Here is a 17,036-nt window from a genome sequence, read left to right as displayed (position 1 = left end):
TCTGAGAATTTAGCAAAATTGCTCATAATTGGATATACAGTAACAAGTAGGCTTGCAAAAAGAATGAGCCTTTCCGCCCACATTTTAGTGTGCCTGCTTAGGAAGAAAGGGAATTAAATGTCAACTTCTTGTAAAGGAATTTTTCTCATAGAGAAGAATGATAGTTTGTAAGAAGGATGACTCTTAATGGTTCTCATATTTGGTGGGGATGCATGTGATATCTTATGTAATATGAATGATTTAGCTTGGAAATTTTTGTTAATTGCCCTAGGCCATTACTTGTTTTTCTTGGTGAGAAAGGTGAAGAGAACCAATTTTCCTGCATAACCAACACATCAGTTCCTTGCTAGATGCTTTACATATGCTATCTCATTAATCCTCCTAATAGCCCTATAAGGTAGGTATTATTACTGTTAGTAATTTACAGCTGAGAAAACCAAAGCTCACAGAGGTTAATTTGCTCAAGACTAAAAGAAGCCTGATGCCAAAGCATATGTTCTTTCCACTAGGGCACACTGCAGAGTTGAACAGGGAGATGTCAAGATGAATTCTGACGTTTTCCTATTGCCAAGGTTTATTAGTTTGTATATGACCTCACTAAAAAATGGACAGATAATTTATCAATATCTTTGTTCTCCCCAGGGTATTCTTCCTATGATGAACAATTTTGATCAGTCAAGAAGTGTCAAATGCTTACACAAAGATATGATTATAGAATGTATACCTGCAAAAGGGATACAGAGAGTTTGGGTTCTATCATTAAGTAGTTGTGCAACCTTGGGCAAGTTTCTTAACCCCTTTTGGGGCCTGTTTTTTTCACGTGGTAAAATGGGGACTTTGGAATGAGTGGTGTCGAAGGTCCTATTCGACTCAAGTCACACATTAGGTAAATATATTGAGATTTTTCTGTGTATCAGGCACTGTTTCAGGTGCTGAGAATAGTGGTAGATACAGTTAATATCTCATGGAATTTACATTTGTCAACCTTAAATAATCAAAAGGGTTAGAATCCAGTAAATTGGCCAGGCGCAGTGGCTCACACCTGTAATCTCAGCACATAGAAAGGCCAAGGCAGGCAGATCACCCAAGGTCAGGAGTCCAAGACCAGTCTGGCCAACATGGTGAAACCCCCATTTCTACTAAAAATACAAAAAATAACCAGACATGGTGGCACACACCTGTAATCCCAGCTATTTGGAAAGCTGAGGCATGAGAATCACTTGAATCTGGGAGGTGGAGGTTGCGGTGGGCTGAGATCGTGCCACTGAACTCCAGCCTATGTGATACAGTGAGACTCCATCTCAGGAAAAAAAAAAAAAAAGAATCTCAGTTTGAGTAAGTTTACTCAAGCACAAAGTTTGACAACAGCCCCTGGGGAAGCACATATTCCAAAGGATGGAAGTCAGTGTTCTGAAGTCTGGAAGTTTGGGATCATTTATATAGACAAAGTTTAGGGGAGCTTAACAGAATTTCTATATCTTTCTATAGAAGGTGTAATGCATAGTTCAATGATCTAATTAGCTGAGGTGGTCTTTTCTTTCTCTTAAAATGTGTATTTGGCCGGGCGCGGTGGCTCAAGCCTGTAATCCCAGCACTTTGGGAGGCCGAGACGGGCGGATCACGAGGTCAGGAGATCGAGACCATCCTGGCTAACACGGTGAAACCCCGTCTCTACTAAAAATACAAAAAACTAGCCGGGCGAGGTGGCGGGCGCCTGTAGTCCCAGCTACTCGGGAGGCTGAGGCAGGAGAATGGCATAAACCCGGGAGGCGGAGCTTGCAGTGAGCTGAGATCCGGCCACTGCACTCCAGCCTGGGCGACAGAGTAAGACTCCGTCTCACAAAAAAAAAAAAAAAATGTATATTTAATATTCTACACTGAAGATGTAACAGTCATGGAGGTCTTTTGCTCCACCTGGTCTGATTTAGGTATAGGACAATAAAACAGGCAGTTAATCTATAACAAAGATTAGGGACTAGAAGAGGGAGAAGTCTGGTCTCTGGTCTTTCCTAGTCATTTACAGAACAAGAACAATAAGGAAGAAAGTTAATCTATAATCTAAGAAGCAGAAGGGGCAAATATGCTACGTTACTCTGTCCCTAGGGCTTAGCTTCCCCCGGACATAGTAAGTTTGGAGGGTCCTTAAATTTTATTTTCTTTTACACATTCTACAACATTTTGTATCTTAAGCCAATAATTCTCAAGGTGGTGACAAGTGGTTAAGTGGAACAAATGTTACAAATCACTTGGGGAATACTTTCTTGAAAGTGTATCTGCACCACCTCTGTGAAATTATATATGTATACAGGTCTCTGCTCCCAGTCACTGGCAGAGCTGCTAAAGCTCTTATAATTTCCTGAATGACAAGGGTGCTAGGAGAATCATTTGTTCTAATATTTGGTCTTGACTCTAGCTCCTGTCACGCCGTTCCTAAAAGCTTTGTAATTCCAGGTAATAGGAAAGTCTTTTACTGTAAGGAGGCAACTCTTGGTGGGCTCCCGAACGAGGGCCAGTCACCAGAAGAACCAAACTAGGATCATAAACTTCCAACTTTCAGTTCCACCTTCCCTCCAGAGGCTGGAAATGGAGTTTATTCATTATGCCTATGTGATTTGAAGTCTCCATAAAAATCCCTCAACTAAGGGATGTGGAGGGTTTCTGGGTTGCACAACACATGGAGCCTCCTGGAGTGTGGCACACTCTGGACAGAGCATGAAAGCTCCACACTCCTTCCCCCATACCTTGCCTATGCATCTCCTCCATCATCTGTATCCTTTATGAACCTGTAAAAGTTAAATGTTACTCTAGCAAATTAACTGAACCCAAGAAGAGGTCGTAGGAACCCTGATGGGGAGCCAGATCACAGCCTGGGTCTTGTGACTGGCATGTGAAGTGGGGGCAGTCTTGTGGGAATGAGCCCTCAACCTGTGGGATCTGACACACTTTCAGGGATAGTGTTAGAGCTGAGCTAAATTCGAAAACACCCAGTCGGTGTCTGCCAGAGAATCTGGTATCAGATGTGTTATGCTGAATGGCCTGAGCAGAAAAAAACACTTGGGTTTTTCCCATCCCTAATGGCCTTTTAGATTCCCCAGGCAGCAAGTTCTTTGGGGAGCCAGTGCTACTGTTAAGCATCTGTGGTATCTTTTTGTACAGGCTTGGCACAAAAAAGGTTGAGAATTATGTTCTAAGTGATATAGCAAACAATTAAGAGGTGCCAGTCATATTGCTATTTTGAAGTATGAAGGGCGATTCATTGAAAGAGCCATTTCTAAGCGTAAAGTAAGTTTGAAAGTGCACTTGAATTAATAGTCCCAGATGAGGCCGGGCGCGGTGGCTCAAGCCTGTAATCCCAGCACTTTGGGAGGCCGAGACGGGCGGATCACGAGGTCAGGAGATCGAGACCATCCTGGCTAATACGGTGAAACCCCGTCTCTACTAAAAATACAAAAAAAAAAAAAAAAAAAAACTAGCCAGGCGACGAGGCGGGCGCCTGTAGTCCCAGCTACTAGGGAGGCTGAGGCAGGAGAATGGCGGAAACCCGGGAGGCGGAGCTTGCAGTGAGCTGAGATCCGGCCACTGCACTCCAGCCTGGGTGGCAGAGCAAGACTCCGTCTCAAAAAAAAAAAAAAAAAAAAAAAAATAGTCCCAGATGAATTTAAGCCCAGTGAACACTTGGACCAATCAGATAACAGAAATACTAGAATGTTTAGCCATCCTCTGTTGATCATAATCTCTCATGCTGAATTCATGTGGCAAAATCATGTTTAAAAACACCACTATCGGCTGGGTGCGGAGGCTGAAGCCTATAAGCCCAGCACTTTGGGAGGCCGAGGCGGGCGGATAATGAGATCAGGAGTTTGAGACCAGTCTGGTCAACATAGAGAAACCCCGTCTCTACTAAAAATACAAAAAATTAGCTGGGTGTGGTGGTGGGCGCCTGTAATCCCAGCTACTTGGGAGGCTGAGGCAGGAGAATGGTGTGAACCTGGGAGGCGGAGGTTGCAGTGAGCCGAGATCAAGCCATTGCACTCCAGCCTGGGTGATAGTGCGAGACTCCATCTCAAAAACAAACAAACAAACAAACAAAAAACAAAAATAAAAAAACACTATCTTTTCACAATGAGCTTTAATATTCCAGGCCACAGCCAGTTTGCTGTATTCAAAAACAAACAAGCAAACAAACATTAGTGATATAATATCATTTTGGTGATGAAAAGCCTGTGTATGTATTATTTTTTCATGTTCTAAGAATCACAACAAAACCTAAAATGTTGGAAAGCTATAAAAAATTTATTTTCACTCCCCCCAAATCTAACTAAATTTTGTTAAACACAAAATTATCATAGAAATGTATATGACCTGAAAATTAAAAAAAAAAAACGCTGTCAGTCATAGAATGTTTTATTTTAAACTTGCTGTCAAACTTTCAAATACAACACATGTGGCAAAGAAACAACAGTTCACACACAACATCTGCCACAATTCTATCTTTGAACTGCCTTTTCTATAGTATGTGGTATGTTACAATTTCTTTCAACTTCTTACATTCATGGTATTCTTAAAGGCAGCAACGTCAATTTTTCTGCTTTGAAAATAGTTCAGTTAATGTTCTGAAATTGCTTAAAATGACATTTTCCTTTTAGTATTCTACTGCTGCCCACACTGACATAATTCAACATATTATTAATAAACAGTTGAGAGGTATACTGTACTTAATAAACCAACTCCCAACTCTAAGTTAACCTCAATCTAAAACAAGCATTTTCTTAAACCAGTATACTCAGCTACTTTTCTCAAAAATATTTCCATTCTGAAATAAGATTTTTTTTGTGAGATACAATAGTTTCATCTTTTATTCCTAACAGAACTCATGCCGTACTTTTTTTTTCAAAATATATTTGATATATTCTGTGCAAAATGTTAAGTTCTGTATAGGTATGTACCTTATTTTGAAAAAGTTTATAAAATATAATTCCTAAAAACAACCTCAACATTAGACAATACAGGAAGAAAAAACATCAGACAAAGCCTAAGTTTTCACATGAGAAACTAAATATGTTCTTAAAGCTCCAGTAATACATTCCTTGAAAAAACTCAGAATGCACTTTGGTCATTATTAAACATATTTCAACACAGGCAAATCAAATGAAATGCTTTCTGTTGTTTTTCATAGAAAGAAAAAACATACTACACAATGAGGCTGAATTGAGGCTGATCAAAAGGAATGGTAAGAGCAAAGTGATACGACATGGCTCTGTTCTCCACACATTCCTGATTTTAAGATTATGATTTGGGGATTATAACTGCACCAATCAAACAAATTATTTACAATTAATCGTCTTAAAGTTCTTAAAATATGGTAAAAATATGAGGATATTCCACATGATACACTTTGCACCAAGAAAATTCTAGATTGTTTCAAATGAATTTTTAGAAACCAGATGCCCAGTTTAAAAAAAATTGCAAAGACCATTTCGTGTTTCATGTAATTCCTAAAATACTCGATTGTACAAATATAACAACTTAAAATCAAGGCCCAATGTAAGATACTATCCTATTCGCCCGATTTACCTAACACACCAACATGGTAAGTTCTCATTGGACACTTGGCAAATTATTCGTTGGGGAGGTTAAAAGCATCTAAAATAGCCCTTATATAATGGGGGTGGGGTAGGGATAATGCACCAGATAAGTTTAGAGGATAGAATTTGCAAGCTGAAGCTGTCTTTTCTGAAAATTTGGATATAGTTTTATAACTAGCAATTAGAGAAATATTTTATTGGTTCTTAGCCTTATTCTTAAGTTGTTCATTTGAGTGTGGTGTGTATAGCCTGTACTAGAGTGTACCATGGGGAGAAAATTATTTACTTGAGTAAACATAATGTACTTTAGTAATATCAGTAGGCACTTCACTTGTGAGATGAGTATATACCTCACTCAAAAGGATACCATATCATGCCCTAGTACACTATAACAGATCCCATATAAAGATACACATTAAAAGTAACAATTTTAAAAAGTGCACATTTTGAGCATGCACAGCTGGAGCTGTGCAAACAGCCCAGTGTTTCAAATAAATACAAGTATTACTAGTAAATTTTTATCAAAATATCTTACAGTATGGTAACCATTTACAATTATTGCTCTATTATAAGTTTTATCATCAAAGAGCACTTGTTGACCTGTTATATAATACCGTATACATTAATACTGAAGGGTGCTTAAACTGCAACTTAATCAGTTTGGATCCTGGCATTGTTTCAAAGTAATTCAAGAGAAACCCTGACTGGATCTTGATTTACTGAAGAAAATGTTTTATGTGTATAGCTGAGTTCAATGCAATATTCCAAAGTTAAAGAATTTTTCCTCAAGTAAGGCAAGTTCACGGCATTGATGGAGAAACAGTGCTTAGCAATGGCTTCTGTTTTCACAATTTGTTATTTTGCCAATTATTTATGACCAATTACCAGGATCTCAAGTATCTGGATATCAGTTTCATCACCCTTTCAACAACTAAGTACATCAATGCTTAAAAATAAAATATAAAGACTAAAATAAATGTAAAAAAAGTGAACAAGTAAAATAAATATAAGAATTGCACAAGACAGTCTGATGTAAACACTTCAACTCCCCAGCTGAGACTCCTGAAGCAACGAATCAGTGACAAGCTTTCAGGAAGCTTAGTCAGTACTCTTATTCTGGAAAAAAGGCTACATCTTCTTTTCTTTGAATTGTCATGATTTAATCTTCCATAGCTAAAAAAAAAAAAAAAAAAAAAAAATAGAAGTGGTGACAAGCCAGTTTTTAATATCAAAGCTTAAATTATATATAGTAATACCATTTTAAAATTCAAATTTCATTCACAAACAAGTGCAGTTTCTAATATTTTAACTCCTTTATCCTTTTAAGAAGAACTCACCTTAAACACAAACAAAAATGTGAAAATCAGATTTCTATTGCTTTCTCTTGAGAAGTGGCTATATATATATATATATTAGAACTGGTTTAATATGATTATCTTACATCTTCCTAACAGTTAGTTGTGCATGTATTGGAAGATCTATGCATTGCTATATAGATAAATAATACAACTTTTGGCCAAAAATAGAAATAGGGCTTTTCTTTTTCTTTTTTATCACCTAAATTAAAGTTTTATTAGTAAAAATAAATACTTCTTGCTGGGCGTGGTGACTCACACCTGTAATCCCAGCACTCTGGCAGGCCAAGGTGGGTATATCACTTGAGGTAAGGAGTTCGAGACCAGTCTGGCTAACACTGCAAAACCCCGTCTCTACTAAAAATACAAAAATCAGCCAGGCATGGTGGTGCACACCTGTAGTCCCAGCTACTCGGGAGGCTGAGGCAGGAGAATTGCTTGAACCCGGGAGGCGGAGGTTGCAGTGAGCCAAGGTCACGCAACTACACACCAGCCTGGGCGACAGAGCAAGACTCCATCTCAAAATAAAAAATAAAAATAAATACTTCTACTTATCCTACACAAGACTTCTATTTATAATAGATACTGTTCCAAGTTAGAAATTCCTGTATTATAAAACATAAATATATGTAATTCTTTGAAATTAAATGCGAAATGTTCACTAATTGCAATCTTACCAAAATGACTGCCTTACTGTGCATGTGAGGGTAAAATGGATGCTACAAAAATGCAACAGGAAACTAAAAAACAAAAAGTACTTGCAACCTCTTACCTTTAAATTAAATCCAAGCAAGTCACTGATAACACCAGAAACAGCTGACAGGATAACCACCTGGGTGATGTTATAAAGCAGCGGATTCATTGTAAGCCCATATAATCTGAAGGGACTGTCCAATTCCTAGCAGAAGAGAAAAAAAAAGTCAGTACCAGATTCAAAAAGAATTACTATGTAAGCTAATTCAGAACAATATACAATGAGAATTTTTAAAAAACACTTTCAAAAAAGTTACCAATTATGGATGCTTTTAGAAAGGATAAACTTGGTTAAACTTGAAACAAGTAAATTTTAATAATAGTTTTAATGGTTTTAAAGGAAAAAGGAACATCCTTTAAAAGAACTCTGTGACTAAATTTGTAACTCCAATTTCTGTCCCTTAAGCTATTATAAGGAGGCTAGAGAACATTTTTTAATATAAGAACTAGACTAGAAACTGAAAGAGAACAATACCTGTTGGTAGAAGAATTAGAAATTGGCCAAATTTTCTGATAAGATTATAACATGTAAAAACTCCTCTTTGAGTCAATTCATTTTCAAATACATGGATTGATTAATTGGTTAATTCAAACATTTAAAGTTCTATTATATGCCAAGCCCTGTGCTAGGCTCTGGGAAGTTAAGATTCAGTCCCTGAGCTGAAGGACCTTACAGTTTAGTAGACAAGTAACAAATAATTAAAATATGAAAGTCCCATTTCAAAGGTACATATAAAAAGCAAATAATGGGGCCATAGAGGAAGGTGCTCCTGAAACTTTGTGGATGGTGGGGAGTAAACATTCTAAGACACATGAGAACATGACACATCTGAATGGCTACAGGTTGCTCAGCATTGTTAGGGCCCAAGTACAAGGAAGAAAGATCACTGGGCCAGCAATGTAGAAGAAAGACTAGGGAGCAACGAGACCAGAAGCAAGAATATCTGTAAGGAGTTCAGTGTATCAAAAGCTTAAGTGAGAGACAAGGATCTCACATAGGGCAGTACTAATAGAGAAGGGATGAATTGGAAGATATTAAAAAGACTGAATCAGTGGACTTGAGAATTTCTTGGCTGTAAAGAGAGAGAGAAAGAAGGTACGATCTACGTTAAGTCCCAGATTTCTGACTAGAAATCTATGTAGTTTGACTAGAGGCTATGTATGATCAAAAAGAATCATACTATTATGCTTTGTTATTCTAGTCACTTTTATACTTTGCTCTGAGACTGTGGCTGCTCATTAAGTCTCACCTTTGTAGCCCCTTCCTACACAGTGCCTACACTCTGAAGATACAATATACATGTGTCAAGCAAACATAAAACTATTAATTCAAGATATTTTTTCCCATTGAGCATTTTGGTCAAAAATGGAGTTTGCCTCTATTATCTTGTTCATTATTTAAATGTCACCATCTTCCTCAAGATAATCAAAGGGATTTGAAAACGAAGGCAATCTGTAATTGCTTTTTATTATCCCCCCACCCACTTCTTCTGAACCCTTCAATACTATGTGGTACACAGTCTATACCCAATTCACACTGTTTAGTTGACTGAAGAATTAACTGTAACATTGAAACACAACTAATTTCATACCATTCTCTGAAAATATATAAATAACTGTAACAATTATATTCAATTGGTTATAGAAGTTGAAATTTTAAAAACTTTTTTCCTTTTAAGAACTAAAAACATAATGAATATTGTAAGGAGTGATAAAAAATGTTTTATTAAATTACCCCCAAAGAATTATTATGAGATAAAATACATCAAAATTGTATTCTTTTGTTACCAAAAATTAAATGTTTATGACATACATTTATTATGAAAATTAGGTATTATTACTTTTTAAGCTAACTCAGGCCAACCAGAAGACTGCTCTGAGAAACACAAAGTAAAAACCTTCCCAAGTTAACAACAAATTTTCTTTTCTGAAATCTATTTTAAGGTCTAGGAGGCATACATTTCCAAAGATGCCAACCTCTACAATACTCTAAACATAATATTAAGTATTAATATACAATTTCCAAAGAAATTATTTGGATTAGTTTGAGCACTTTTGCAATGAGAAGTAAAATATAAATTGTATGTATGTGCACAAGTATAACTTGTAAACAACTTCGATAATCATGAAAACCAAATACAAAGTAGTATCTATAAACAAAAAAAAATTACATCAGAACAGCATATTTGACATTATAACCATTTTCAATTCTATTCTTACCTTTAGCAGTTTAGTAGCCAGTTTTAAAACATTATTCACTAGTGTCAGTTCCTCCTTTTTGTTAGGTTTTTTCTCCATTTTCAAGTAGAGGTTTATCTTTTATAAAAAGAATAGAAATGCTTAAAATTATAATAAATACACATTTTTAAAGGACTTGAAATATATTCATTCAAGTATCTGGTTATCGAGATTATAGGTGATTTTAATACTCTTTATACTACATATTCCAAACTTCCTATACTTATTTTATAATAGGAAAATAATAACTGTTACTCAAACACTTTTCAAATGTAATCAAAAGCCAAAATAAAAGACTGGATGGCATTATTTAAAAGGTGAGACACTTTAGTATCACAGCCAAATCAACCTAAAAAATAAATAATAATTAGAATAAACTAAATAAATGGTTTATTATTTCTTTCTTTCTTTTTTACCAGAGATGGGGTCTTGCTATGTTGCCTAGGCTGGTCTTGAACTCCTGGATTCAAGTGATCCTCCCATCTCAGCCTCCCAAAGTGTTGGGATTATAGACAGTCACAATGCCTTGCTGTTTTATGATTTATTTGAAAGTCACTAAAAAATATTTGTGTATTTGTATTATCTACTCTATAATAGACAATTTTGGGGTGTCCACAGTTCCTTTCTTTGAAAAATGCTCTAACCCCAAGCCAGTGGAAGAAGCAAGGCTAGGCAACTGTGCTTATCCCATTAGGTCATTAGGTCTCACCTTCACCCACAATCTGGCAGCCATCGCTGATTAGGCTGGAATGTACACCCAAACCAAAGCTAGTCAATATACTGACTAGGTAAGACTAACATGATATATCTATCAGATACTGTAGGAACATAAACTGAAAAGTCAGTAAAAGTCTAAGCCAGAACTCATGCTAAACCAAACCAAAACCATGTGTAAACCAAAATTATAGGGTAACAAGTCTACAGAAAGGCCACTGGAAGAAAGGTGAAGAGAAGGGCAGAAATGAGAAACTGTTAGCCTCAGAGTGAGTTGGAGGAAGTGGTTGATTTTGTCCAATTCCATAAGGCTCAAGTATACTATTTTTTTGAGTTGGAGTCTCACTCTGTTGCCCAGGCTGGAGTGCAGTGGCACAATCTCAGCTCACCGCAACCTCTGGGGTTCAAACGATTCTCCTGCCTTAGCCTAACAAGTAGCTGGGATTACAGGCATGCATTACCATACCTGGCTAATTTTTGTATTTTTTCACCTTGGGGTTTCACCTTGTTGGCCAGGCTGGTCTTGAACTCCTGACCTCAGGTAATCCGCCTGCCTTAGCCTCCCAAAGTGCTGGGATTACAGGTGTGTCACCGCGCCTGGCAGGCTCAAGTATACTTTCTTAGGGATCTTTATCTTTGTGGTTACTCTCCCGTTTGAGCTCATTTGACAGGTTTATTGATTCTTTAAAATCAAACTATCCCTAACTAAAATATTCATGGGAATAAGTTTCTTTACAAAATTCCTATAAAATGGCAAGAGGAAAATATTTAACAAATTCATATAAAATAAAATTAACCAATTATGCTTTATTCTTTCTACTGAGTAAAAATTATACTTACTCAAATGCGGCTCTGCTACACTGCAAAGCAAACATGTCCTACTCATAGTTTAAAATACATTAATTTAATAAGTGGTACTTCCTTCTTGTCAAATAAAAATGGGACATTAAAAAAGGAGATTCGGCCGGGCGCGGTGGCTCAAGCCTGTAATCCCAGCACTTTGGGAGGCCGAGACGGGTGGATCACGAGGTCAGGAGATCGAGACCATCCTGGCAAACACGGTGAAACCCCGTCTCTACTAAAAATATAAAAAACTAGCCGGGCGAGGTGGCAGGCGCCTGTAGTCCCAGCTACTCGGGAGGCTGAGGCAGGAGAATGGCGTAAACCCGGGAGGCGGAGCTTGCAGTGAGCTGAGATCTGGCCACTGCACTCCAGCCCGGGCGACAGAGCGAGACTCCGTCTCAAAAAAAAAAAAAAAAAAAAAAAAGGAGATTCGATTTGAAATATGAATCAAGGCAGGAACACTGAAGAAAGGCTTGTGTCCTATTAAATTTTACGTTTTGCTTTATAGCACAAATGACCTTAATCAAATAAAACACATTCTTGAAAAACGTAAAGGAAATGAAAACATTTTAACTTGTAGATATTAATTTATAGCATAATAAGCATGCACACTCACCTGTTCGGTAAGTAATATTGAGGTATTGCTATATTTTTTACTTGTTTCTGATCCAAGGGTAACAAATCTTAGCAGAAAAAGTGTTAACGAGATGCACCAGATTACCAGTTCCCAATTGTAGTGACAATCAAGGAAGATCTCGTGCACATGAAGTAGCTAAAAGTATGAAAAAGGTAACATAAAGCAGCCATGCGATTCAAACAATTTCTTTTTAAAAGAAATAAACATTTTACTTCATAGATTGTTCATAAATTTAGTATTACATTATAGAAACATTCTACATTAATTATGAAATATTTTAAGTACATCAAAAATATAGAGTATAATGTAATTAATATCTATGGGGCCCCTACCCAGTTTTGTCAAATCTTAATATTTTGCAACATCTTTTTCTGATTAAAAAATATTAGATTCAGTTGAAATCACCTTAAACTTTTCCTTGATTCTTATTTTTCTTCCCCTTCCCACCCCAGAAGTAATGAATTTTATGTTTATCTTTTCCATAATTGTTTTTATTGTTTAGCTACATATACATCCTTAAACTCTATTATTTTTTGTATATTTTAAAATTTATTTTCCAAGCACTTGGGAGTTGGGGAAAAAAAAGAAAAAAAATTTATATGTTACCACATTATTCACATCATTCTTTAATTTACTTTTTATTCCACTGAATTTTGTTTTCAAGGCTGATTCAGGATGACAGACTTAGCTCCAAATTTGTTCATTCTAACTCCTATGTTAAAGTAAAAAAATCAGCCATGATTTATTGGCTAGTAAAACAATCAGCCACAACTTATTGGTCAACCCTATCATTAATATTTTGTTGCCAATTTCCATTATTACAAGCAATGCTGTAATACACATTCTTGTATGTGTTTCCTTGTATGCACATGCAACTTTCTCTAGAAGTTATCTGGGAGTCAAATCACTGGGTTCTTGGATATTACATCTTCAACTTTATTAGATACTGTAAGTTTGTCTCTGAAATAGTTGCCCCAATTTATCCTCTCAGCAGTGTATCAGAGTTTCCTTTGCCATCATTTTCTTTCATACTTGTTACGATCTAACTTCCGAATATCTGCCAATCTAATGGGTGTAAAGTGCTCTCTCATTGCCTTAATTTTACTTTTCCTGATATTTAGGGAGGATGAGTATGTTTCATATGCTTATTGGTAATTGAATTTCCTCCTCTGTGAGTTACCTTTTTATATTCTACATCTACATTTTTTCTAGTATGTTGTGTTTTTCCTATTGATTTTTAGAAGTTATGTCTATAATGTGACTAACAATCCTATTTAAGTCATTTTGCCACTGTCTTTCCCAGACTCTGGTTTGTTGTTTATGGTGTGTTTGCAGGACACGAAATTTTAATTTTTATTTGTGATATTAAAAATTTTGTTTTTCACATTTAGATCTTTAATCCACCTAGAATTTATTTTTATGTATGGCATGAAGTCATTTTGCTCCATTTGTACTTCATATTTCCATTATGTAAAGCCTTCCTGCATTGATATACAATGCCATCTGATCATATATTAGGTTTCTACATATATATGGCTATGTACAACTCTATTTCATCCCATTGGTCATTCTATACCTGGGCAAAAATCATAGTCTTTCTGTAATTTTAAAATAAGTCTCTCATCTGAAGGTTCTAAGAGAAATTTAAAAAAGAAAAACAAAAAGAAAAAGTAAAGTAAGACTTCATATTTCTGGTACAGCAACTTGTTCTTCAAAATTATCTGGACTACTCTTGTCTTTCTGTGCTTCCAGATGAGTTTTAGGGAGCTTGATGAGTTACTTATTTTTTAAAATAAAGCATTCTGTTTAATTACATGGGATTCCAACAATTCCCCCAGGAGAATCAATATGAAATTGAACCTTCCCAACTATTAACATTGTGACTAACATTGTATACCTTCTTTGTAAAAATTTTTTTGAGACTGAGTGTCACTCTGTTGCCCAGGCTGGAGTGCAGTGGCGTGATCTCGGCTCACTGCAACCTCCGCCTCCCAAGTTCAAGTGATTCTCCTGCCTCCTCAGCCTCCCAAGTAGCTGGGATTACAGGCATGCGCCACCGCGTCTGGCTATTTTTTTCAGTAGAGATGGGGTTTTGCCATGGTTTCCAGGCTGGTCTTGAACTCCTGACCTCAGGTGATCCGCCCACCTAGGCCTCCCAAAGTGCTGGGATTACAGGCATGAGTCACCGCGCTCAGCCTCATTGTGTACCTTCTTTTATAATTTTCAATAAAGTTTTATCCTATTTCTCCATAAGGTCCTACATATCTTTTGTTAGAATTATTCTTGTGAATCTTTTTTGTTGTTGTTGCTATTGGAAATGACATATGTGTTTTTGTTGTTGTTTTTAAAGACAGGGTCTCACACTGTTACTCCAGGCTGGAGTACAGTGGCACAATCATGGCTCACTGCAGCCTTGACTTCCCAGGCTCAGGTGATCTTCTCACCCCAGCTTCCCAAGTAGCTGGGATCACAGGCGTGTGTCACCACATCTGGCTAATTTTGTATTTTTTTTTTTAAGAGACCAGGTCTTACTATGTTGCCCAGGCTGGCTTTGAACTCCTGGGCTCATGGGATCCATTCACTTTGGCCTTCCAAAGTGCTAAGATTATAACCATGAGTCACTGTGCCTGGCCAGTATTTATAGTTTTCAATTATCTATTTCTGTATATAGCAGATGTCAACAAATTATGGTCCATTGACCAAATCTAGCTTTAGGCCTCTGTCTGGCCCTAGAGCTAAAAGTAATTTTTATATGATTTCAAAAGAAGAAGAGAAAGAGGAATTAGAAGAAAAAGAATATATTTCAGAGATTGTAGGTATCAGGCAAAAGTCTAAAATATTTATCTGGCCCTTTACAGAGGAAGTTTGCTGATCTCTGGTTTATAGAAACAAAATTAATTTTTAAAATGTTGCATCTGTTTTTGTTAATCTTGATATAACAAATATATTTTAAATAATGTGTCTGTAAAGTCACTTGGATATTCTATATAAACAATCATATAGTCTACTATTTTTTTCCCCAAACTTTAGACCACTTTTTTCCCCCATCTTTGCTGATTAATACCCTCCATCAAATGCTGACTAGAAGTGTTAAAGCAAGTAACTTTGTCTTATTCCCAATTTTAAAGTAAATAACTCTTAAGGTGATATCATTATATATAATGCTTACTCCAAATTTTAAAAGATATACTTTATTGGATTAAGGACAATACTTCCTAGTCCTTGTTTCATGAATGTCCACTGAAAATTTACAAATTGTTTTCTGCATCTATTTATATGATTGCATATTTTCTGCCTTTAATCAGCTTAAATTGCATTAATAGATTTTCTAAAGTTGAAATCTGCATTCCAGGGACAATCTTAGTCATGGCCTATTTATTGTAATTCACATTCTGGCTTCATCTTCTTAGTATTTTGTTGAAGAATTTTGTATCTAATAAATGAAACCAGCTCAGTTTCCCATTTTCATACTAGCTCTATGGTACTGGCATCAAGGTTATACTAGCCTCATAAAAGGAGCTGAAGAATATCCCCTTTGTCTATTGACTAGATCTTTTGTGTAAGTTTAGGATTATCTATTTAAATATTTGACAAAATTCATCAGTAAAACCATATGGGATTTTTGTTGGTGGCATATTTTAAATTACTAAAATTTTAAACTACTTACAGCTACAAATCTCTTCAGGTTTTCAATTACCTTTGAGTCCATTTTAATAGATTATGCATTTCTATAAAATTGTCCACTTATGCCTTCAACTTTAATGATATAAAGCACTTCATACTAGTATCTTTAAAAAATTCTCAATTGTGCCAGTATTAAACTGTTTACAGTTTAATAGTGTGCTTTTCCTTTTAAAGAATGTATTATTTGTATGTTTTTAAATCTCCAAATACATAAGATTTTTTTGTTGCTATCACTCTTTTCTACTTTGACTATATGAAAGCTAGATATTGTGGTCTGTATAGTATCAGACATTTGGTATTAGTTTTTACTTTATTGCCTAATACATGGGAAAGTTTTATAAACATCCTTGTGCCTGAAAAAAAAGTCATCAACTCAGAAAAATTCTTAGCCATTATCTCTCCAAATGTTGTTTTTCAGCATTCTTTCTTCCTGGAATTCTTTCTTTCTTTCTTTATTTTGAGACAGTCTCGCTCTGTTGCCCAGGCTGAAGTACAGTGGCGCAACCTCGGCTCACTGCAACTTCTGCCTCCCCAGTTCAAGCGATTCTCCTGCCTCAGCTTCCCCAGCGCTGGGATTACAGGCGTGAGCCACAATGCCCGATTAATTTTGTATTTTCAGTAGAGAGAGGTTTCACCATATTGGCCAGACTGGTCGCGAACTCCTGACCTCAAGTGTTCTGCCTGCCTGGGCCTCCCAAAATGCTAGGATTACAGGCGTGGGCCACCACACCCAGCCTCCTCCTGGAATTCTTATTAGACATATGTTGGATCTCCCACGAAGTCTCAATATCCATTTTACATTTTCTGTGTCTTTATCTCTGTCCTGTATCTTAGTCATTTCTTTCATCTCCCAGTTCACTATGTCTTTAGCTGTCTTTAATTTGCTATTTATTCTGTTCATTGTGTTTTAAAAGTCAATGACTTTGCTCCAGCAGTGAAAAGCAAAAAACAAAAGTCAAAAGTCAATAACTGTATTTTTAATTTCTCTGAAGTTCTTTTTCAAACTTATCTGTTCTCTCTTCATAGTGTTATCTATGTCTTTCATCACTGTAAACAAACTTAGTTTCCACCTGATCAAACTGAAATAGCTGGAGACCTAATCCTGCTATTGGTTTATCTGTTGACTCCTTCATGTTACGCTGTTTCTTCCTATGTTTTGATATCAGAAGGAGCTTTATCTGTGGATCCCATGAGGTCTAGGCTGAAGTTGCATGCCCCCAAACAGCC

The 17,036-nt window shown here is 36.3% G+C and overlaps 1 protein-coding gene across 7 annotated transcripts in view; it reads right to left on the bottom strand.

Annotated features, from left to right (window-relative positions):
- Nucleotides 1-4,112: 4,112 nt before the first annotated feature.
- PHTF2 (putative homeodomain transcription factor 2) overlaps nucleotides 4,113-17,036 on the bottom strand; it is a 159,582-nt gene continuing 146,658 nt past the window's right edge. For all 7 annotated transcript variants that reach the window (XM_010386295.2, XM_030932727.1, XM_010386299.2 and 4 more), the window contains 4 exons: nucleotides 12,105-12,260; nucleotides 9,914-10,009; nucleotides 7,713-7,838; nucleotides 4,113-6,758 (listed from right to left, as the gene is read on the bottom strand). In XM_010386295.2, the coding sequence (XP_010384597.1) occupies nucleotides 6,738-6,758; nucleotides 7,713-7,838; nucleotides 9,914-10,009; nucleotides 12,105-12,260 (399 nt within the window). In that variant the 3' untranslated portion in view covers nucleotides 4,113-6,737. The remainder of the gene's footprint in view (nucleotides 6,759-7,712; nucleotides 7,839-9,913; nucleotides 10,010-12,104; nucleotides 12,261-17,036) is intronic.

Source organism: Rhinopithecus roxellana, chromosome 6, assembly GCF_007565055.1.
Source record: "Rhinopithecus roxellana isolate Shanxi Qingling chromosome 6, ASM756505v1, whole genome shotgun sequence".
Classification (NCBI taxonomy): domain Eukaryota; kingdom Metazoa; phylum Chordata; class Mammalia; order Primates; family Cercopithecidae; genus Rhinopithecus; species Rhinopithecus roxellana.
Note: the sequence above shows the minus strand (reverse complement) of the source record. Positions and strands in the feature narration are given on the sequence as shown.